Source organism: Mixophyes fleayi, chromosome 5 (genome assembly GCF_038048845.1).
Source record: "Mixophyes fleayi isolate aMixFle1 chromosome 5, aMixFle1.hap1, whole genome shotgun sequence".
NCBI lineage: Eukaryota > Metazoa > Chordata > Amphibia > Anura > Limnodynastidae > Mixophyes > Mixophyes fleayi.
In genome coordinates this window covers 74,407,084-74,432,382 of record NC_134406.1, presented here as the reverse complement: position 1 = coordinate 74,432,382, position 25,299 = coordinate 74,407,084, and the positions used below count along the sequence as shown (strand labels likewise).

At 40.6% G+C, this 25,299-nt stretch overlaps 1 protein-coding gene across 2 annotated transcripts in view; it reads left to right on the top strand.

The window, feature by feature from the left end:
* The first annotated feature begins 8,123 nt into the window (after positions 1–8,123).
* The window catches only part of OSBPL10 (oxysterol binding protein like 10), a 309,246-nt gene continuing 292,070 nt past the window's right edge, over positions 8,124–25,299 (top strand). The window contains exon 1 of one of the 2 annotated variants that reach the window (XM_075212383.1): positions 8,124–8,889. In XM_075212383.1, coding sequence (XP_075068484.1) covers positions 8,597–8,889 — 293 coding nt within the window. In that variant the 5' untranslated portion in view covers positions 8,124–8,596. The remainder of the gene's footprint in view (positions 8,890–25,299) is intronic. The other variant, XM_075212382.1, reaches the window with a different exon arrangement.

The window sequence follows — 25,299 nt, the reverse complement described above, 5'->3', positions numbered from 1 at the left end:
TAAATGCAGCTTCCTTAAAAATAAATACAATATAAATGGCAAAATAGAAGCACAAAATAGAATATAATGAATGTATTGAATTCACAATACATAAAACATGAAAAAGGATTATAGCTCTGTTGGTGAGAAATTGTTATAAGAGAAGAATGGTAACTTACCCTATCACTGAGCCTAATTTTTTTGTCCAGAGCCGTTGCTGAAGTTTTCAATCCTGGCTGCGTTCTCCCTGCAGTCGACGTCTTCCGCTACTTCCGATGCTGGAATGCACGTGAACCGTGCACCGGAAGTAGATGGATCCTGGCGAGGGGAAAAGTGTTCTGCAGTGTAATTCCTCAATCCAACAAGGCTAAAACAAGGCTAGCTCCCCAACAGAGGTATAATCATTTTTCATGTTTTATGTATTGGGAATTCAATACATTCAGTATATTCTATTTTGCCATTTCTAAAACTTCACTATGATTTCAAAGGTCTCAATCCAAAGCGTTCCCTGCAGCACAAATAAAAGTATTGTTTGAATGCAAAAGTATAATAATTCACCTGGCAACCCTGGCGAACGGACACACACCTCCGCCAAACCCCTTAGACTAACTCACTGATTCCCTGGGGTTCGATCGAAGACAGGTTAAGAACCACTGTATTACAGGGTAGCTGCTGTTATAAATAGCAACGTTGACTATTATGTTACTAAAAAGAAACAAATACTTTCAATATAATTCCCCTTTAAATTGTAAAGATAATATTTACTTCCGATTCATCATGTATGTTTTTATGGTCAGCAACCAAAAGGTTACAGTTTCTCAATCTGTCTTTATCTTCTTCTCCTGGCAAAGACATGGTGTAAATAAAAGTGCCAAAGGACATGATAAGTGAGCCTCTGTCAGGCTGAAGATCACTTCTGCTGCCATAGTGCTGGCATAGCTTTTCATTTTCTAGCAGAAAGCTCAGGAATGACCTTTGTACTACTGTATAAATCATCCACAGTGAATAGGTAAACACAAGTGTGCTATACTATACTTGCAGATACAATATATGGAGTTAATGCAAAGTATTTCAAAGACACTGACTCTAGATACAATTATAGCAGAATATTGCATACGTCTGTCTATCACAGCTTAGAGTTGATATATATTCACAATATGAGTAGAAAACTATGATGAATGTTTCAAGATAAACTATTGAAGGATATTTTATGTTATGTGTACAAGATTTACCTATCTTACAACAAAACTCATTAAAGCTGTTTTTCGTGTGTCTTGCATGTTTCCATAAAAATCTGAGCAAAACAGGTTTTTTTTTTTCAGTTTGTCTTTTACAAACCAGAAACAAAGGTGGGTGCAGAAAACATGTTACTCCTGTGTTGTGGTATCACACAAGAGCAGATTACCGCTAGGATGTAAGGATTGGAGCCCCCATGACGCAATTCTCGGGGAATCGCGCCATTTTGGCGCCACCCCCCACCATAAAATGATGCGTCAGTGTCATTGCATCACTGGAGGCAATTCAAGATGACGTGATCCACCGAGCCCCGTCCCCCCTACGTCCTCACACCCCACCGGAATCTCCTGGAGGGGAAGATTAAAAAGTCGGCAAGTATGCGGCATTACACCTACTGTCTGCCCTGCCCTCTGCACCTCTAGGCCTACTTACCCAGTGCAGTTTCTCAAGCCCATGATCCTGGGCACAGGCCTACTTCACACGGGTATTACTTATCACTTATGCTCACTGTATAGTCTTTGTTTGCTGTCTATTCTTAGCTGTTTGGTCTTTGTATAAACTATGTATAGTGTAATTATGTATATTTCATAGTTGTGTATTAGTATAAAAGATCTACTCTTTTCACTCTCTGTGTACGGTGCTGCAAACCCTTTGTGGCACCTTATAAATAAAAGATAATAATAACTATACTGCAAGATGGTATCAATTGTGTGAATAGCAAAGTTTTTCTTGTTATCAGGGGCAAATTCAGGATCTCTAGAGGGGGGTTTCTGAATACTTGTTTTCTGCAAAAAGCACAAAAAAACTTGTTGCAATAATCATCAGCCTTTTTGCATTCAAATTAAAGGTGATTCACAGAGTATTGATTATTTACATATTTATCAAATAACAAGATTGAGACCAACTGTATATATTATTTTTTAGATTATTTATCTATTTATTCAATATTTTTAAATGTCAATTGTTCTTCTCATCAATGCAAACTATTTTCTCAGACTGATTGTGTTTGCAATTGTTATTTATTCATTTATTTGAATATATTTTATATTCATTTACTATGCATTACATTTTATACCTTGTGTGCTTAATGTTGCTTTATATTTGATATCACCTTCAACTGTTTGCTGGAATGGCAGTAACCTCCTGTTACTTGTGTCCTGATGCCAGTGAGGCCCCCACATTTCTAACCTTTTTCTGAACTGCAGGTGAATGAGCTTCACCAGCCCAGCTAAGCACTGCCCCTTTCTGCTGACTGAGGGAACACAGGAAACCCTCTAACTACATACCTGGTTATGATGGTATGAACTGGCCAGACATGGATGATTGGGGTGTTCCATGCAGAATGCTGGATGTCTGCAATAATGGCCACATTTCTACACCACCTCAGATAGCAGGGGTTATAATTACTCAGCTACCACTCTCACTCTCAGATAGCAGGGGTTATAATTACTCAGCTACCACTCTCACTGATATGCCCATGTTCACTTTGGGGGCACTTTACAGGGGAAACGCAGGATTTGTAGAGGGGGGTTTCCACACCATGCGGCTAGAGGGCGTGACAATCATGTATGGGGGCGTGGCTATAACTAGACAGTGCTTGGCTGCTCTCCAACTCTTCCTATCCCCATAAAATACATAGGGGCCACCAACATTACTGTGGCAATGTTGCGTGCACTACTCTTAGGTGCACGCAGCTCTTCCTTTTCAAGCAGAGTCGTGTGAAGCGGAGGCAGGTTCCAGCCACCTCAATTATACAGTGCCCCAGGCTTGGAGGGGGGGGGGGGGTTTCAACAAGGGTTTTCACAACCCTTGGTTTGCCTATGCTTTACAGAGGAAGAATAATAATATGCACATAACTATGCAATTAAAAGCTAAAAGTATTAAACTACAACCATATAGTCCTACAAGTGTGCCTATAATGAAGCAACTTGAGGCCCCAATTAAGCTGCAAGGTGTGTATCGGGGCTGGGTGCAGTTGGGGTTGGGCAAAAAAACGTGAACAAAATTGAAAAAGTCTATCTTAGTGGCATTTGCCTTGTAGGATGATCTAATAATGCTTACAATTGCCAGCATTTGTGTTTTAAAATGGAAAAAACTCATATACATATGTTCATGTACCTTGTATAAAAAGGAATGAATGGCTAGGCACGTCCTTGGACAGTTCCAATGTCCCCTTACTGATGTTCGTCACACAGTACATAGAAGAGGGTCAAACAAGCAATATTCGAAAACACAAATTCAATGGAAAAAAATGTTAAGAGCCACATTAATCCCTTCAATACCAGAGGTTGTTTATATGGTTATGCTTAGACCCATTTTCATGGTGTTGTACTGCATCAGATTTGTCAGAAATTACTTAACGTCCTAAATTCTGCCATGTATATTTTAACAGAGCCGTAGCAGAATGCAGGTTAATAAAGAATAGTGTAATTTACATTCATGGTTCATATATGAAAAATATATTTTTAAGTTTTAGTGGTCCTTTAATGGATAACCATGCTTTGTAAAGAAGTGTGCTATTATGATTCATAATGTGACTAGTATAGTATGGTTGCTGATGTATAGTGGTCACAGTGGATGTTGTTCCATCTCAGTGATTTAAAGATCAAGTAAAGCCACTATTTGACATTAATTATATTGGAGCTATCCAACTGGTAACCTGTGCGGTGGGCTAGCTGTCACTGTGGCAGAGGGCTGTGTATAGCATACACTGTACTGCTGTGGTTATGAAGCTCTTATATTGGGCACCAGTTTACATATAAATGGGCATGAGATTGTATGTAGTTGGCACAAAGCTGTTTTTTGCCAAGCCAAGCATGCTAAATCAGTACATGTATTCTGTAGCATAGTTTGTGCACTATATATCAAAATCTGTACATTACTGAATGGAGTATTATAAACAAAATATTTGAAAGGTTTTTACATCTTTCTCTGCAGCAAGTTGCCATATTAGGAGGGAGATGCTTCTCTAACACTGAAAACGGAGGGTGATTGACAGGTTGTGAGCCTTGCTCTACAGAAATGAACAGTTTAGATGTACACTACATCTTTTTCATCTGCATCAGATACCAGTGGGACACTGTAGAGAAGGGGGCACTTTTTGATGTAATAAAAACAAATCATCAGGTGGGGTCCCCTGTACCTTGGGAAACTCCTCTTTATATGATCCTATGTGGTAAATTTTAGCCCGAGGGGTAACATTTGACTAAGTAGCCTATTAGGACCATTTTAAAGGAACAAAATGCAGGTGGGCAGATGTGCCCCTGCTGTGTGGTTGACTCTGTAGGTCTTCCTGTCCAACCAGAGAGGGGGGTTGGCTTTAGGGGGCAGATATAAAGTACTACACAATGTCCTGCCTGCTGCCTGCTTACATTTGGTCCCTCAGTGGACTCTGTATTAGTGTGAGTCTCATCCCCGATTCATCCCCCCGCCTCCTCAATTTGTCATTCATGGCAGGTGTCCTAACCATCTGTGTTGGTGGCCCCAAAAGTTGCTTTACCGGGGCTCAAAATTCCCCTTGGCTGCCCTGTGTCCAACTACCTTAACTGTTGTTCTATTTCTATATAAGTATAGCTGCTTCCAATAAATCTGTGAGCTGAGATGTATGGGTGTGAGGGACCTATGCTTGTATAATAGAGGAGAGGTCTGGGCTGAACATAAATGGTAGTGGGAGCTTTACATGGAACACTTCAGACAAAATTCCATTAGAGAAATGTGAGAAATTCTGCAGCTAAATGTGGAGGCCAACAGAGTTCTTTTAAAGTTTACCTATCATATAGAACTGGAAAATCCATTATTAATAGCGATAGATTATAGATCTTTGGATCCCTCTCTGCAGTTTACCTGCTCTCCACTCCGGTCAGTATGGCAAATATGTCTCTTCGCATGCGTGACCTTAAGCCTTAGGTCACACATGCCCAAAGCAACTTTGCCATAGTGACCAGAGAGAAGAGAAAGCCGATGGGAGTTTTAAGGTAGGTGAATCATCGCTGGTACAGCCTCCTATTGCGGCGGTTCCCAAACTGTGCACCGCAGCTCCCAGGGGTGCCGCGGCGCTGTCACTGGGGTGCCGCGGGCCGGGCCAGCCATAAAAAAAAAAATAACACAGAGACTTACCAATCCGTCGGGCGCCGGGACCCAGCAGCCTCCTCTCTCCCGCAGCTGTCACTGAATATCGACATCAGTAACAAGCTGCGGGAGAGAGGAGACTGCTGGGTCCCGGCGCCCGACGGATTGGTAAGTCTCTGTGTTCTTCTTTTTTTTTATGGCTGGCGCGGGGCAGAGAAGGGGGACAGAGTGCAGAGGATGGTGACAGCGGGGCAGAAAATGGGGCAGAGAAGCGGGGCAGAGTATGGGGACAGAGTGCAGAGGATAGTGACAGCGGGGCAGAGGATGGGGACAGAGAGCAGAGGATGGGGACAGAGGGCAGAGGAGGGGGACAGAGAGCAGAGGAGAGGGGACAGAGGGCAGAGGAGAGGGACAGAGGGCAGAGGAGGGGGACAGAGGGCAGAGGAGAGGGGACAGAGAGCAGAGGAGGGGGACAGAGAGCAGAGGAGGGGGACAGAGGGCAGAGGAGGGGGACAGAGGGCAGAGGAGGGGGGCAGAGGATGGGGACAGAGAGCAGAGGATGGGGACAGAGGGCAGAGGAGGGGGGCAGAGGATGGGGACAGAGAGCAGAGGATGGGGACATTGAGCAGAGGATGGTAACAGCGGGGCAGAGAAGGGGGACAGAGAGCAGAGGATGGGGACAGAGAGCAGAGGAGGGGGGCAGCGGGGCAGAGAAGGGTGACAGAGAGCAGAGGATGGTAACAGCGGGGCAGAGAAGGGGGACAGAGAGCAGAGGATGGGGACAGAGAGCAGAGGAGGGGGGCAGCGGGGCAGAGAAGGATGACAGAGAGCAGAGGACAGTGGCGGATCCAGGGGGGGGGGCGATCGCCCCCCCTAGCAGACACTTGCTGCCGACGGCTGCACAGTATGTGCAGGTCCGTCCAGCCGTGACAGGCAGGGACAGTGTGCTGCCCGGCTGCTCTGACTGTGTTTAAAACACAATCAGAGCAGCCGGGCAGCACACTGTCCCTGCCTGTCACGGCTGGACGGACCTGCACATAGTGTGCAGCCGTCGGCGGCCTAAGATGTTAGAAAGGGGCGGGGCCTAAATCCCCCCCCCCCCCCCCCCTAAATCGCCCCGGGTACAGCATTTTTCTAGATCCGCCCCTGGCAGAGGATGGGGGCAGAGAGCAGATGATGGGGACAGAGAGCAGAGGAGGGAGAGGAGAGGATGGTGACAGCGGAGCAGAGGATGGTGACAGCGGAGCAGAGGATGGTGACAGCAGAGCAGGGGCAGTGGAGTGGGACACAGCGTGAGAGGGGAACACAGCGTGAGAGGGGCAGTGGAGGGGGACACAGCGTGAGAGGGGCAGTGGAGGGGGACACAGCGTGAGAGAGGCAGTGGAGGGGGACACAGCTTGAGGGGGACACAGCGTGAGAGGGGCAGTGGAGGGGGACACATCGTGAGAGGGGCAGTGGAGGGGGACACAGCTTGAAGGGGATACAGCGTGAGAGGGGCAGTGGAGGACAGCGTGAGAGGGGCAGTGGAGGGGGACACAGTGTGAGAGGGGCAGTGGAGGGGGACACAGCGTGAGAGGGGCAGTGGAGGGGGACACAGCATGTGAGAGGGCACTGGAGGGGGACACAGCGTGAGAGAGGGCAGAGGAGGGGACAGCGTGTGAGAGGGCAGAGGAGGGGACAGCGTGTGAGAGGGCAGAGGAGGGGGGACAGCGTGACAGAGCAGAGGAGGGGGGACAGCGTGAGAGAGGGCAGTGTGTCTGGATGCAGAGAGGGCAGTGTGTCTGGATGCAGAGGGGGCAGAGTGTCTGGATGCAGAGGGGGCATTTTTGCATACAACTAAATAAGTATTTCTGTCCTGACCTAAATACTTATTACAGTTTTTTGACCCAACTACTTCTAAAACAGGACTGCTCAATAATTATTTTGGAGGGGTGCCTTGAAAAAATTTGGAGACTCTAAGGGTGCCGCGAACTGCAAAAGTTTGGGAACCACTGTCCTATTGTATGCACTGTCCAGGGATGATTTTTTATTAAATCAAATTATTAATTCATAATTGCGATGATAATTAACCAGGCAAAACTCTGTTAATTAACAAATAGGCAGCACAGTGGCTAAGTGGTTAGCACTTCTGCCTCATAGCGCTGGGGTTATGAGTTCAATTCCCAACCATGGCCTTATCTGTGTGGAGCTTGTATGTTCTCCCCATGTTTGCGTGGGTTTCCTTCGGGTGCTCAGGTTTCCTCCCACACTCCAAAAACATACTAGTAGGTTAATTGGCTGCTATTAAAATTGACCTTTGTCTCTCTCTGTCTGTGTATGTGTGTGTTAGGGAATTTAGACTGTAAGCTCCAATGGAGCAGGGACTGATGTGAATGAGTTCTCTGTACAGCGCTGCGGAATATATAAATGGTGATGATGATGATGAAATGTGTCCATAAAAGTGGAGGTTTTAGTTTGTAGATGACACATTCAGTACCTGATTAAAAAAAGATGTTGGCAAGTTTGACTCAATTGCGTTTGCTGTCCTATAAATTCACATTATTTAAAAGAGTACTATATTATATAAAATTTGTGTACAATTATATTGATTCCATTGCAAATGCAAGTTATATCCTGAAATTCGTTTACAGTAATTTATAACTGTAGCACATGACTGTAGGTTGAACATAAATAGATAATAACTGCTAACAATATTATTTACTGTACTACATACAGAAAGTAAATACGAATTATATAACAGTAACCTCTCTTATCCCGTAAAACGTGAGTGGGACAGCAGGAGATTGCATTGTATTCGGCGGCATGGGTCTGTATGCATCCGGGTGGGATGGACACTAGGAGGTGTGCCAATGGAGGTGGTGCTGCCGTACATTGGAGAGTGGAGGTGAAAGTAGTGGGTGGGTGAATCTCCCCTTCCCACACACACACATATACATTAGCAATGTCAGCTCTGTCTACCGATGACCCTTCCAAGCCAGGCACCTTTCTCTAGCTAAGATCAGATGTATCATTGCTCATTCACTCCTAGGAAGCGACGGGCACAAATGTGCCTTGTAGCCAACGGGACTGTGCCCAAGTGAGCAGCTGCTGACACACTCTCAGATATTTATGTATCTCATATCATGGAGGCAGTGCTGGGAGAAGAGAGAAGAGCAGGAAGCTATATGAAATAGAAGATTTGGACAACAAAAACCCCAAAACTCTGTAACAAGACTGAAAACTAGGGTTAAAGAGGGAGGGACCAGCACTTTATCGTGCATGAGTCTTCTGATTCTCAGCTGAGGACAGAAAGCCTACTGTATCCAGCAGGGCCATGGAGAAGACAGCTCAGCAGCAGAGTGGAGGAGGTAGCAGTAACAGTAGTAGTCGGAGCAGCAGCAGAGCCACCTCTGCAGGGTCCTCTCCTTCCTCTGGTGGCCGGGGGCTGGTGCCAGGCTCCGGGAGAGTGATCCAGCAGCAGCAGCAGGCTGTGGCGCTGGCAGCGGCTGGGAAGCTGGATGCGGGAGCTGCACAGTCAAGCAAGGGAGGAAGGGACCATCAGCAGAAACAAGTCATAAAGGGGGTGCTAAGCAAGTACACCAACCTCCTCCAGGGATGGCAGAACAGGTAACCTAGTACAGCACTTCATATATATGTATTTCAGGCCTTACAATATTTCTATTTTATACAGTGAATATATGATTAGGGGTAATGCACAGCACATTTTTGAGCAGTGCTACCTCACTCTAAATCTGCTCAAGTAAGCAAAAGTATTCATCCTGACATTGTAATATTTTGCATATGTTTTCCATATGAGGTGGTTCATAGCCTGGTGTCAACCTACAAAATAATAACTGAATGTTTTAGGACACTGGTCATAAATATAATTGATTCTCCTTGGATGTGGCCTGTACTTTCACAAAGGAAGGCCAAGGGACTGAGTGTTATGAATGTTACTGTAGTCAATAGCATTTTCAGATCTGTTTTTATGATTTCATTTATGAATTAACCATTAAATTTTACCAGGTTAATAATCTACATGGGAGTGTTGATAACTACTTCCTGTTCTTTACTTGTACAACTCAATCTCCCTGTATGTCAGTTCATTTGCGAAAGTTTGTAAGAATAACATGAAGTTATGTATATACACATATGGCAAATATTGAGAAATGCACAATACTCAATAACTGACGGTTTAAAACTAGATTAAAAGGGAACGTATTAGTAAAAATCTGGACAGCACAGAACTTGCGCTAGGTAGTCATACAATCAAGGCAGGCGTTTCAACATTAATAATGTATCAGGGTTTGCAGTTAGTATTTTATCTGTTGCAAGCAAATAAGATAAAATAGGTATTTGAAGTGCATGCTGTTTTTTCAATTTACTTAGAAGACAATTTACTTAGAGACGTTAAAAGCAGGATCTGAATAAGGCTTCAGGCCGCCCTAGGATAATACTCTTCTAGTGCTCCTTGCCTTCCACGCCAGGCTAGTAATGTGTCCTTCATTTACAATCTGGCTTCCTTCACCCCCATCATTGTCTACATTTGCGTGTTTTGGAAACTCAGCTTTTTAAATGGGTCACAGCAATCTTTGTCACTCATTTAATTTTTCCTTCAAATAAGAACTACCTAGTGGAAAGAAGTGGTGAACGAGTGCTACTGAGGGTGCAGGGGGCTGTCACTCCTGCACCTGTCGCCGTCTCCTACTCACTTATACTAAATGGAAATGTGTAAAAGAATAATGTCTTACTATATTTTCTTTCATGTTTTCTTTTTACTGTTGAGAACAATTATTCTCTTATATTTTAAAATTAATTATATTTTAAAATGAATTTCAGTTGACGTCTCTCCCTGACACAATTTTGGGCCTCCCATCCTCCCTCCAGAACCTCAACTCCCAAACCTTGTGTCTGGGCTGCAGCCTAACCAGCCTATAGGATAATCAGGTCCTGGTTAAATGTTTTACAGATTTCTAAAGGGAAAAGTAAGATGAAAGGATTATTTTCCATGATAAGCAGATATTGACTATGTTTTACTGGTAATTGGTTATTGCTATGTTTTACTGGTAATGTTTATTGGATTTGTTAGTAATTATTAATCCCTGTTCTGATGAATTAACAATTTAATTTTAAAATTCTAGTTGTGGGTAGTGTCTCGCTTAGCTAGATAAAAGGCAGATTTAGTAAGAGTAGGCTACTGTAACTTGCTGCATTTTCAGAATAACATACGCGGTTCTTCACCTTTGAACAAATGTTGTTAATTAGCTATGCCACTTGTATCCTGCAATGGGTGGTACCACTGTTGCATGTATTGGGCTACCACTTGTACCATTGCACAGCAAGGAGAGGAAAGTGCTGTCAGAAGTGCTGGAATAGCTATTCAAGCAACTGGCACAGGGGTGTGTATTGTATAGGATAGTTGCCTGGATTGGCTGCTTTCAAATCAGTTTTTGCATAAAGTACATACTTATGGAGCTGGGAGTTTAATTCACCATCCATACTACTAGCAGCGTTCTTCACAAGTTGTCAGCAAGGATAAGGCTGGGACCAGACTGAATTTATGATAGATCCTCAAGACATAATTAGGTGCTTTGTCTAAATTTACAGTCCTTGGATTTCATTAATGAAGTGCACTGGATGTTCACAGGGTAATGCCTTGGTTCTCCACCAATACCCGGGTGGAATGTCTAGCTAATCTCAAGGAGCACACCTACTTTACGCTCTTGGGAGATGCCTCTGCAGACTAAAAATTTAGGGCCTGAGTAATTAAGGAGGGCAAATCATAAAAAAGAAGTAACTATGCACCTTGGCAAAACCATGTTCCCTTGGGGGGGGCCGTAAATTTAAAATATGGGGACAGACTTATAGTTAGGATAGGGCATGTCCTAGATAAACTTTAAATTTCAATGTAAAAATAAAGCTATCAAGTATTTGTGTGCTACATGAAAAACAGCCAGTATTTAACTTATGTGCAAAATAATAAACTAATTTGCACCCCTTTCATTGTAACATGGTTTGTCCTGGAGAACATTTACTCCTTTTTTTGCCTTACTTTCCTTAATGACTCAGGCCCTTAGCGTTCAACCTCCTACCTTCATGAAATCATTTTTTTTCAGTTTCATCTTATAGTACTTCTCAGTTTAACATAATTTATGTTAATGTGCTTCTTCGCTGACTTGCACCATGAAGGCGTAATATTATCCTATTTGAAGTATAGGACAAGACCTGAACTCCCCTTAAACTGCACCCTCACCACCTATTTAACTTCTTTCTTTATTCTTATTAAATTTCATTTATGTACTGCTCTCTAAAAAGGGGCACACTAGTGCACCTAGTCATTACTTAGCAGGGAAGTTCTCCTTCAGCCCCACTCAACCTCTCGGGCTGTGCAAACTTAAACTTGCTTCATGAACTTTATGTACTTTGTCAGAGATCTAGGTGCACTTGCGCAAATTGGGGCACAAGGCAGGACCAAAGCTAATTCTGTGTTGTGCCTCACCTATTTTGCGCTTCGTATATGACTCTTCATTGTAAACATGTAACAAATCAGTGACACAGAGAGACCCAAGTGAAGAGCTGGCTTCAAACCACAGCACCTTATTTTTGTACACTGTTCAGTAGATTGTATCTTTTTTGGTACAGAGAAATTCTGCCGGTCTTGAATACAAGTGAACTATGAAGCTGGAGCAGGAGATAACGTCATTTGATAACTAAGGTTGTACTATTTGGAATGTATGTGAATCCTAAATGTTTTTCAGTACATTTGGGTTCAACCGAATCCGTAATATTCAGATATCTCTGTCATCATGAAACACCACAACTAATAATAGCAAAAAAATGATTTTATAAGTTAGGTCTCTCCTTTGACACTTTAATAGATAGAGTACAGTTAAGATTCGATTAGGGATTATGCAGATCCTTGTAACATGTTTCAGTATTCATCTAAATCCTAAAATATGTATTCAGTGCATCCCTTATTATAACAATCCTTATTTATGTTGTATTTTATCCTTTTTATAACTGTTCAATAAGTGGAGTAATGGATCTCTCCATGGTCCTGTCCCATTTGTTTACTATGGCTAGTTCCCCAGATGTAATGTATATACAATGCTGATTTTTAAAGCAAGAAATATTTTATTAATTGTGATGTTATTAATGTTATTAATTGGTTTAAAGCCCCCAGGCAGCAGAGAATACAATTTTATTCTGTAAAAAAAATTTTTAGCCTGGATTTTGTATTGTGTTGTTTTATTATTATTTTTATTATTTATTTTATGTCTTGATAAATGTATTATTATAGTTTCTCCTTTTTTAATGCACTTTATATTCATTGTAAAGTATATGTTGTATGTACATTGTAAAAAACGCAAATACTATTACATATCTTACTGTCTGTTTTGCTTGTGTACATTTTCCTTTTTTATTTTAGTATTTGGGGATATTCATAGAAAAAATTACAAATGTGCAGTAACCCATAGTAACAAATATATATATATATATATAATCCCGGATTTGCAGCCCCTGGTGGCCACATGCCACAAGCATTGGGTACAGGGTGCTGAAACTTAAAATACTTAAGTAAAGTGATTTTCCATTTTTAGACAACCTCTTAGTAAGGTAGATCTTCATTATCTACAGTTGCTAGTCCAGTCCTGATATCAGCATAGAGAGGAGAATTCTTCAGACTGAATCTATTGTAGATGATCAAACAGCTAGGGCAGTGGTGTGCAATGTATGATGCTGGAATGGCCATGGTCAGGTGTTACATGCGCTACACACCTACATTGCTGAGTAATTTGAGTTATCCACCATGCTGCACTGAATGCCCTCTGCTCTCTATGCTATCAGTGCAGCTAGAGCAGCAGGTGGCTGATAATAATTGTACTAATTCAGTGGAGGCAGGCTCTTTTTCCTGGCAATTTAATGTACCCGTCTAATGCACAGGAAAAGGTCAACTTTAATTTCTTAATGTGCAGTGGGTTACCCCTGGAATATACTCCAAGCCGTTGTAACATTACAGATTTTTCCACGCACCCCATAGTGGTGCACAGGAAAGTCTGTGATGTTTGTGAACCTTAGTACCGGAAATGAGCACAGCCTGACACCGTGGTCTTTCAAATATTGTACTTTTAGCGTCTGTCTCTAGTGTTTATTTAAGTGGACATGTGGCCTATAATTAGTTACAGTTTATTAGCCGTGTTCTATATATTTGTGGCATAAATATTCTATCTGACTGGATCAGTAATTGTCCCACATGTTACCGCATAGTGAAATCCTTGACACATGACCTGTTGATGCAATATAACTGCAGTTTTATAAACCCTGATTTAGTCTTTGTCTCAGGACTATCCGGATTACGGAAGCCCCAGTTTTTCAGCACAGCATATGATATTAAAGCTCATTATGATAAAGAGAGAGTAACATTTTTTTTTTTTTATTATAGCAAAGGAATCATATGATTCCCGTTACGCCACAAAGAGGAAACACCTAATGAACACTCTCTTGTTCCCTTGATATGTACCATAAGTGTACAAAACTCAGGGGTTTTATTCCATAAAGATTCTTCTGATGAATTATCTCTGACAGCCACATTTCCTTCCGTTGTCTGATAGTGAGCACTGGGAGTTTCTTAAACTTATCACACATACAAGACAGTCTAATTCTAGATGTAGTATGACCATAGAACTAAATGCATCTCTTATTTTGTTTTTTATATATGGTAATATGTTTGACACTTTTTTGCTATTGTTGTCTATGACCCAGAGACGTTAACCTGGGAGCTATGAAATCAGACGCTATTGCACTGCAGAGTTTGCCACAACAAAACATAAGAAATGTTTGCCCAGACTTTGTCCTTGTTTTGTCTTGAAACCAATTAAAATGATGAAAATGATGAAAAATTGCAAGTTTAAAGCGCTATAGTGTATTAGATTATATAAGACACTGCCCCATGTGATTGCATTTATACATTATACAACATACTCCTCCCATCGCCATGTCCCTTCAGTAAAACACAGTCCTTCTGTGGTGTGTAGTGCTCTGAATACTTGTCTCACTGGGAAGTCTGCACCGCTTAACTGCTTATTCTTAAGTTACTGAAAGAAGATTTGAAGTTACATAAGGGGAATGTTTAAAATACCAGCAGTGTATAGAGAACATGGTTAAATAAATAAACGAGCTACAGGATAGTTTGAATGGAGAGCATGAAAAAGTTCAGGTAACTGCAAAGACAATGGCCCAACATAAAGAGAAACTGGATCATGACCTACAGCAAGTTAAGATATGGAAACATGAGCAAAGATATTGCCATTGCAAGAATCTAACTCTGAACTCAGTGTGAAAAGTGGGATCCTGCAGACAGAAAAGAAGCAGCGTGAGGAAGATGTAAGACATTGGAGGGTCCGAACACAGCAGCTCACTGAAGAGACGGAAAAATAGAAAACTGATATTGCAAGGGCAAATGCAGCTCAGAATACAAGTCAAGGTTATTTTCAGAGTGCAAAGAAGAAGCAGCAAAACTGAAGGATGAAAAGGAAAATCTCCAGAACAAACTTGATGCCAAAGTCGCAGGTATACAAGAGAAAATTAAGTCCATAATCCAGGTTAAAATTATTGGAAGGCAATAGTATTCTCAGTATGAAGAGTTAAAGATGCATAATGATAACTTGGTTACTGAGACTCTCTCAGCCCAGGCAGCTTAGTCAGAAGAGTGAGCTTCTCAAAAAGAAGCACTAGAGTTAAGAGATTCTCATGCTCAAGCTGAAGCAAAGATATCAGTATTGGAATGCCAACAAAAGTCTGTAGATGAAAAAGAAAATTAAGTTAAATCTTAACAGGAACAAACCTCACAAATTCAGTTGGCGTTGTCCAAAGTTCAAATAAACATTCAATGCAAGACAATGGGAAGCAGGTTAAAGAGGTCCTGTCTGAAAATATCAACAAAATACAAATTGTTAAGAAAAACTGGGAGAGGTTCGACCATGACTTTGAGGTACACTCCACTTGAATTTCAGAAAAAAAAGAGGAATTAAGGTGTAAATTTATCAAGCTGCGGGTTTGAAAAAGTGGAGATGTTGCCTTTAGCAACCAATCAGATTCTAGCTTTCATTTTGTAGAATGTACTAAATTAATGATAACTAGAATCTCATGTGTTGCTATAGGCAACATCTCCACTTTTCTAACCCACAGCTTGATAAATTTACCCCTAAGTGTTCTAGAACTATCCAATATTGTACCAGAGGTCCAAGTCATAAGAATCCAGGAAGTTAGTAATGTTCTCCTAAAGGTGGCACAGACCGTGAACATTACCAGCCTAGCTCTGCAACAGTTGTAGGGATTATAAAGTCAGCTGCATCAGGAAGCTGAGTTCCTGTCCTCATCTATTGCTCTGCTGAAAGTGATGCAGTCTAAGTATGTGGCAGCAGAGGAACTGATTAGTACACCCCTCCAGCCCCTAGTTTTGCAACGCCAATCTTCAGTGGATTCTGGTTAGACTGTTTCAGGTAAAAAGGAAACTGGGTGGTGGATTGAACGGAAACATACAGAACCAGTAGGCTCAGAATCTGGAGATTGGCCAGTTATGCTAAGAAGGTTCCTGCCTCATGTGAGCTGTGATGATCAGATGTTTTAGATGTGATGACTTAGGTTATATTGTTACTAATTGTCCATTTACCTTTGAATCTATGCAGTGGGATAATGCTTTTGTAAACCGCAGAGTGTCTTTATTTGCTCAGTTGGCCTGCGCAATTGAGTTGGACTGCGTAATTGAGCCAGACAAACAAATGTGCCTTCTACATTACTGTAGAAGGCAAACGAGTCAAGGCCCTGCTAGATTCTGGTAGTATGGTTTCTCTTGTTAAAACATAACTGGTCAACCCCTTAAAACATCAAAGGAAAACTGTTGGTGTAACCTGTGTACATGGGGGTATTCAACATTATGTTACCGTTGAAGTACACATAGAAACACAGTGTGGTCACGTGATAGTCACTGTGGGATTGCTTCCTTGCTTGGGGTTTGATGTTATATTGAGGAGAGATTTTTCCCAATTCTGGAAGTTATGGGAGACACAGTTGATGGCAAAAGTAAATAACCCAGACCAGCTTGATAATATTATTGAAGTAGTGGCAGTAGGCATGCTCCCATGAGTCTGAAGGCTTCCGTTTTTCAAGCGTGATTGGAGAGTCAGAAAATGACAAGGGCAGCAGTGGAACGCAGGATGATGTACCTCCTACTGAAGTAAGAAATGTTGTTGAACCTGTTGACTGGATGCCTGATTTTGTAGTGAGTAAATATATATTTTTTAGAGAGATTGTAAAAATGGTTAATGGAAACCAAATAAAGCCTTATTGTAGACTGTTGTAACCTTACATGGCAATAAGTCAAGGATTACTGTATAAACTGTTCTAAAAAGGAGAAGAGGTTTTGGAGCGGTTGATAGTTCTTAAAGTGTATTTAAAAGCGGTGATAGACCTGGCTCATGATTTCACAACTGCAGAGCATCTAGGGGTACAAAAAAACCTCAGATAGAATTTTGCAGCATTTTTTCTGTCCAAGGAATCGTAAAGAGGGGCCTGACTACTGTACATCCTGCCCTGAGTGTCAGTGACAAGCTCCCATTATAAAAGTCAGCTTGTGCAGTTGCCTTGTTAAGGAATATCCGCCAACAAAAAGAAAGCCAGAACGGACCTACCATGAGAGGTTTTTGAAGCAGTGGAAACTTAGTGTAGCTCTGGCAGCTACCTCAATCCCTCCAGTAACCACTATGCCTTTGGGTCTGAAAGGAACCGTAGCCAATACCCTTGCATCCAATCCACGGCATGAGGCTAAAAAGTTTTTGGGAAGAAATAGAGGGGCGCTTAGGGATTATAAGTGTTCTGCCCATAAGTCGAAACAAAGGGGGAGGGATATATGACAGGAGCACTGGGCAAGTGGTGAATGGCAGGTATATGTCTCAGTCTTTCTGTCTTGTATGCTCTGAAACCACAGGGATAATGTCTTGTATGGGAAGGAGCTTCCCATAGAGTGTGTTCGCTTCAGGGGGTTATGTATGGAGAGAGAGAAGGGTGGGCTCCATACATAAGGCCCATTCTGGGTCTTCTGATCTAACAGTCTCACAGCAGACTAATCAGGATTTGCACCTGCAAGATGCTGGTAAAAATCTGCTAGGCAGTTTCCTCTGTCTCTCACAGTCTGGGGAGGAGGTTGGATGCCTCCTGAGAGACACTGTAAACGGTGACCAGTAAGTGTTGTATTTTTTATGTGTGTGGGACACAAGGTCCCTCATTTGAGAAAGGGCTTTGGGAAGACGTTAAAACACAAGTTGATCCTATAGAAAACTACTTGTAATATTTGCACATACAAAATAGACGGAGCAGCCTTAATTGCAGCACTTAGCTTACCTATCACACCATTAGCAGTATTAGTGTCAGCATCACATATTTTCAATTCAACTGCGTGGGTGTAGAAGGCTCTAATGCAGTGTTTTTTAGTTTAGACTGAAGGTCTTATCTCAACTAATTTATGTATGATAATTTTCTTGCATATATGTGATTGCCAACGGTAGTTGTTTCAAATGATATCACTTATTAGATGAGATGTCTTTTAACTCTTGATTGATGAGTGACTCTAAATAATGTAAACAGGTTGGGTAAAGGAATACGTCTGAATTTCAATGACAAAGAAAAACAATTTATATCTGAATGTTCATTTTTCTCTTTGTGTCAGTAATATTGTTATGCTTCATTTATAAGACTCCTGCATATTTGGCATGACAGTGCAATGAGTCATGATGTATGATAGTGATACAGGAAGAAAAATACAGACCAATAGAAACTAAACTAAAGAGCGCATATGGCAGTGGGCAGTAAAGCAATCATGTACACTTGTGTGTCTACATATGCACACACCCCTTGGTAAGCACTGCTGGGGTTAGAGGTATTCAGAATCCTCCCTCTAAAAATACAGTACAAAATTTGAAACAAACTACTGTAGTGCCATTTCTAGCACTGTATGGCGGAATTCAATTTGGCCGCAAGTTTTTCTTTAACACCACGTTAATTAATTTTAACGCTGTATTTTTTTGATTTTCGAGCGGGTTAACTTTACCCGCAATTCAATTCCATTTTTAACGCACCGGTTTTTTTTCATGAAACGGTCCTCTCGCGCTCCAGTTGAAGGTCTATTGAAAGTATAGGGTGGATGAGAGCCCGCTGCGTTAAAAGCTATTCAATTGCTTTTTAATGCGCCGCGTAAATGCTGTTTTATCTCGCACATCTTTGGGGTGTGTTAAAAATAAAAAACCTAAGAAAACTATTTGAAATCATGTAATAATGAAAAAAAAAAAAGATAAACTGTGTTTATCAGTAATGAATAACATGTAAAAGTTGATTTTGTTGTAAAAAAATAATGAAAAACAAAACATAAACATATGTATGTACTAATGTGTTTTGATATGGTATAGATGATTCTATAGTAAAAAATAGTGAAATAAAAAAATATGCTAAAGAAAGTACTGTAATGTAGATATTATCAAATAGAATGGTTGTGTAATGCGATCTAATGTATGCAAATGTATGCCTTTTTTTTTCCGTTATACATGACCGCGTTAAACACTCCCCTAAAAACCCGCAAACACCAATGATTAACACGCGGGGGCAGCGTTCCCTCTTTTCCAATCGAATTGCACGAGTTTTAACGCTGCGTTAATTAAAAACGGACGCTATAGCAGTTAAAAACCCGCGTGTGATTTTTTAAAAATTTTTTTAAAAACAACTTGCGGTCAATTGAATTCCCCCCTATGTGCACTAACTCCTGTTTGCAGCAAAGTGTGACATGAAGACTATTCCAGTGCAGGGCATATGTATAAAGGTTTTTTTTTTATAAATATCATTATATTTGGTGAGCAGTGATGTTATAACTTATATTTTTTGTTGGTTAAAAAGTTGTGTTTTCACTCCAGTAAAACATGACACACTTGGACATAAGTGACATAACTCGTTTTGAAAGTGTTCTGTGACTGAATGTTTACCAATCAGTGAAAGAAAAACACACCTGCAGTAGATATGAGACTCTCTTTATACAAACAACTTGCTTTGTTTAAAAATTGTAATAAAACAATATAATAATAAAATAAAAAACATTGTACTCACCAGGGCCATCTTAACAACATTGTGGTCCCCCGGGCAAAGCAGTGCACCGGGGCCCCTACATATATATGTATATATATATATATATATATATATATATATATATATATATATATATCTATATATATATATATATATCTATATATAGATATAGATATAGATATATAGAGATAGAGATAGATAGATGTACTTGCTCAGTGACCCTTGAAGGTTTTTTTTGCAGGTTTTTTTTTTTTCAGGATTATTTATTCTAATTAAGAGCCCTGCCTATGGGGCACCCTTGTCCGTGGGGCCCCCGGGCACCTGCCCATTGTGCCCTATGGAAAAAATGGCCCTGGTACCCACTCCAAAATAAAACTGGTATTGCTGTTTACCTTGGTATTTACTTTCCACAAACTGCCCCTGGCATTCTCTTCCTCCTTAAATTGTTTAGCAGAATTTCTCATTGTAACTGTAGGAGACAATTCTTGGCAACAATATTTATGTGTACGGCAAAATAACTGTACACACGCAGTGCTTCACTTTTTCTTTTCCGTTGTAGTCCTTTGGTATCCACACTGTGTGCAGAGTGTGCATGGTGGGATGAGTGACACTATCTGTGTAGTAACTAACACACCATTGACATCTGTTCTGTCCTCAATGGACAGATTGCATGGTACAGCTGAAAAAGGAACAGGTGATACATACTGTACAGTCCCAATATGAGGGCTCTGTCCTGTCATCCCAATCAGTACAGCTTTGTCCCAAAAGGTGGGAAATTAGGTTGGCATTGCCGGTTCATTGCTGCTTTGTAAGGCTTTAATTGTCTCTTTGAGTCTGAGAAACCTTACAAGATTTTTCTTTATCAGAATCATACCCTAACAAGGGCCTAGTGTTTAATGGTAGTGACTTTCATCTGAAGTCCTCTGATCTAGCTGTGGTTGCTGGGGCACGGACAAGAGGCTTTAATTCTTTCATCTGTTAATTTTGTCCTATATACAGTAATTTATGGTAGCTTATGTACTACTGGAAAATCTACATTTCACCAGCAATCTACTAGATTCTGCTTGGATAGGAGTCCTAAATTACAATGCATCACTTTGTCCCCTTGGAATAAGTTTCTGAAACATATTCTTGTATCATACAGTCAATTGTTAGTAGCATTCCCTTTACCTGCACTCTTAGGCAATAGACATTCTGGACACTTCTCTTCAAGTGGGTCATTCTGATAGTGACGTCTGTGGCCCACTCCATCTGTAAAGGCTAAGAAATGGATGTTTATTGGTGGTTGGGCCTCTCTTCCAACAAAGCATGAGTTAGTTGGTAGAGAAACTAATACTTTCATGTTGGGCACAGTTTTAAGCATGACTCCAGCCACCCCGCTACAACATGTTGACTCCAAAAATATTTGTTTTCACAGGGTAAGGTGCCTAGCATGTCTAGCAAAGTATGGCTAAATTATTCAGACAAGCATTTGGGTGATGTGGAGTGGTACAACTCTTTCTTATGTCCAGTGGGTCAAGTTACTTACTGATGAGGTAGAGATCATAGTCTCTGCCTTGATCATGCTGTAAGGGAGGTCTTAGAATTAGGATACTAAGCCACTTGGTAAAGAAGTTCTTGATCTATCTCATAATTGTCCCAGTTATGCAGAAAACCCCTGTTGGGGTTTTAACATCTTAATGTGAGCAGGGTGTTTCCTCATTACAGCTTGTCTTAGTGGGCCAATTAACGGATCACATCTTTCACTTTGGTCATATTCGTATTCAGTACAGAGGTAACTGTACATGGTGAGTAAACCTTCAGCCTCCATGCCCATTGCGTTAATTGTATGTAGTTCTGAGAAATTCACGTGACCAGCTTTCAGAGTAGCTGTAGGGTATAGCAGATAATCACAATATGCATTGCTGTTCATTTTATACAAAGGAGGAAGGAAATCGACCTTAGTTAAGTAGCAGATATATTGATGCAAACATGCGTTCATTTGCCTAGGAGAGGGTTTTGGCAGATAGGATATATCCTAGAATATTAAAAGAGCTTAAATGGGAGCTAGCTAAGACATCAACTGAATTATCCAACCAGTCACTATTAAAAGGAGTTAATCCAAGAGACTGGAAAACAGCAAGTGTATTCCTGCTTCACAGAAATGAAACTAGAGAAGAGGCTGGCAATTAGAGACCAGTAAGCCTGGTATAAGTAACGGGGAAATTAATGGAAACACTGCTGAAAGAAAGAATTGTAGAATATCTCAAACCCAGCAATGTACAAAATCTAATACATCATTGATTTACTGGGGAAGATCATGAAAGCAACTCTTATTTTGCTGACTAAGGTAATAGATCTATGTGGAGTCATATATGTACGTTATGAAGATTGTAGTGAGGCCTTTGACATTGTCCACATGAAACAGTTTAACAGTGGAGTACCCCAAGTATCTGTAGTTGGACAACTCTTCTTTAATTTCTTTATTTGTGACATAACTACCAATGAAGGGAAAATATATGTTTTTTTTACAGATGACAGGACACACACATAATTAATGAGCTAGGTATATTAGAGGAATGGTCAAGAGAAGGACAACTACAGTACAATTCCAAAAAATGCAAAATCACTTGGGTGCTAATTATAAAATTAACAAATGACTTAAAGATAGGCAGACAACGTAGCAAAGCAATGGGGAAGGCCAGTCAGATGCTAGGTTCCATAAGAATATTATTTAGTAGTAGAAAGAGAGAGGTGGTAATGCCATTATATAAGTGATTGGAGAAACTATATCTACCTACTGCGTTCAGTTCTGTAGGCTATAGGCCTGATGCTGAGTTGGATGTACACCTGTTTGCATATCTTAAAATATACAAATTTGTACTGCGCATGCCCTCATAACATACTGTATATATATGCAGATGTACTCACATCTGACACTTACTTCTGCCTACTATTGGAGAGGCAGGATGGTGGCGGTAAGGTCGTATATAGTAAGATTGTATTAACATTATTGGGAACAGATGTAGACCCACACAGAGGCGCATACACTACTTAGTATTCATATAAAGTGCGTGGTTCCAGGGGCAGCTGCACATACTTGCTGTTGATGATGACAGTTGACAGCACTAGTTAGATGTTTCTGATTACCTGATTGAAGCTTTAGGGAAAATTTGTGGAACAATGACCAAATTACAACTTATTGTACTTGGCCTACGCTTGCATACCCCAGTCTGCTCTGCCTCACAAGAGACACAAGTCAATGATATGCAGAGTGTGTATACAACGTATCTATATGAATCTTTGGTGTGCAAGAGCAGTATGGTTTATGTTACCCCCCAAAAAAACAGACATACGTTGAAACTATAAATTGCCCCTGTATGTTTATTACTCACTCTAGAAATATTTTTTGTTATCGTTTTTTTTTTACAAAATCTACATAGATACATACTGATATTTTTATATTATTTTTATATAATATAGTGCATTCTCTATATATAAAAACCTAAATAATACTATGATAATACTATAACTGGGTTTATTTTCACTATTCCCTTCCTGAACACCTGCATTTCTTAATGCAGCATTTCTGACATTAGTTTATCACATAACTCCAATGTACTAGTATGAATGGAGATTAAGAGTTCACATTTAGGACTTTTGGAAACTTTTCCCATGCATCTGCCTGACAGGATAAGTGAGATTGTTTCTAGATATTCAGGTCAAGTAAACAATATTATTGTTGAAAGACAAACAGCAAGGCCAGTACAATGTCTGATAAACTGGTATAGGCAATACCATCTTTTTTTCTGTGCACCAATTTCCATAAATGTCACTGATTATATCGGAAATGAATTCTTTCTTTTTAATTATATTATGCTAATTCATATGAACATGAAATTATAATAAATTATTTGCATATTAATTATTGACATATGTAATAATGACAGATCTAAATAAACAGTTGTTCATAATTGTCGATTTAATTAGAAGCACTTTATCACTAGGATTTTTCTTTTCATCCTGAATTACTTATGCAATCTCTACTTCATGTAGACACTGATACAGATGCTTGTCAATTATAAGCTCATCATGCTTTAAAGTAGCTCTGTTGAACAATTACACTGATTTCATAGAGCTCCTGATTCTAGTTGCTATAGCAGCATTGTTTGAAATTAAATCATGATACATTCTTTATTGTGTATACATGCAGGGCCGGATTAAGGGAATGGAGGCCCCTGGGCTAAGGGGGCCTCCATTCCCCCGTGAGGGCCCCCCCCCCCCCGTGATCCGAGCCGCCCCCCCCCGGCACTTACCTCCTTCTCCTCCTTCCCCGGCGCGCTGTACATTCTTTACTGAGGAGATCTCGTGAGAGTGAGACTCACGAGATCTCCTCAGTAAGGAGAATACAGCGCGCCGGGGAAGTACTGCAGGGAAAGTGCTCAGCAGCACTGATCGGGCTGGGGGTGCCCCCGACCGATCAATACTGCTGCTGAGCACTTTCAAGGGCCCCCTGGATGCCATAGGCCCCTGGGCTGTAGCCCAGTTAGCCCTATGGTTAATCCGGCCCTGTATACATGTTATTATTCTCTTATGTTAAAAAAAAAAATCCAGGTCAAAAGGCTATAAACACTCAGACTGTTATTACAGTCACATTTTCTTTAAAGGTATAATAAAACATAATTGAAAGCGTTGAATACAAAACTGCGATGTGAGATTTATTCTCATTTGCTGAAAGAGTGCAATTTGCTAGCTTACATATTTCTATAATTAGCACTTTGCTCCCTTTATTAACCTTGAACAAACTTATTAGAAGTTTATTATTATAAATGTATTCTTTATGGCAGTAAAACAGGATCACCAATTAGTTCTAATTAAAAAAGTTCTCCTGTTTTGCTGCTATTTTAAGTGGTATATCTGGAGTACGCAGGGCCAACCAGTAAATTCAGTTAAATGGGTACACTGTTAAGTTTAAATTTGTTTTGTAAAGAAGGCACATTGTTGACTTTAAATATGGAATTCATAGCTGGTTAATGGTTTTGTCTCAGAGGAATACAAAGTAACTGTCCATATGTTTTCCTTGTGTTAACTGTGCCACATGGACCACTAAGACTTACAAATCACTGGTAGATTCCCTGATCTGCAGATGCATTTATTAATCAACTACACTAGTGCTAGGACTCAAGAATTGATTACATTTACTTTACTACCTCAATAAACAATTCTGCCAGTACTTATCTACCAATCTTATTTAAAATGTGGGGACTGATTTATAGGTGGGGTATGGCATATTCTAGATCAACTTAAAATTTCAGTGTACAATTAAGGCTATCAAGTATTTGTTTGCTACATGAAAATACAGCCAGTAATTAATTTGCAACTGTGCAAAATAACTCATTTGCACCCCTTGCATTGTAACATGGTTTTGTCCAGGAGAAAACTTACTAATTTTTTTGCTTTATTCTCCTTAATGAATCAGGCCCTTTGTATAAACGTTTAGAGATTACAACGCTACAGCCTTCCCACATTTGGCAAGAATTGTGGTGGACCAATGCTCTTTACATAGTCCTCAGATCATCACATCACCCCTGTCTTATGCAGTCCTGTTGTTACTTACAAGATCACATGAACGGACAAGTCACTGCCTCACAGAAGATCAACACACTCAGCTCCTGACATGGTAAATGCTATATATATATATATATATATATATATATATATATATATATATATATATATATATATATGAATAACTTTGATTATCTTATGGGGTATATTAGGTAGCAAGAGAACAGTCAGTTCTTAAAGTGTTTCAAGCAGGGAAAATGGGCATGCGTAACAAACTGAGAGACTTTGACAAGGGTCAATTTGTGATGTCTAGACGACTGGATCAGAGAAATTCCAAACGGCAGGTCTTGTGTAGTGACCCTG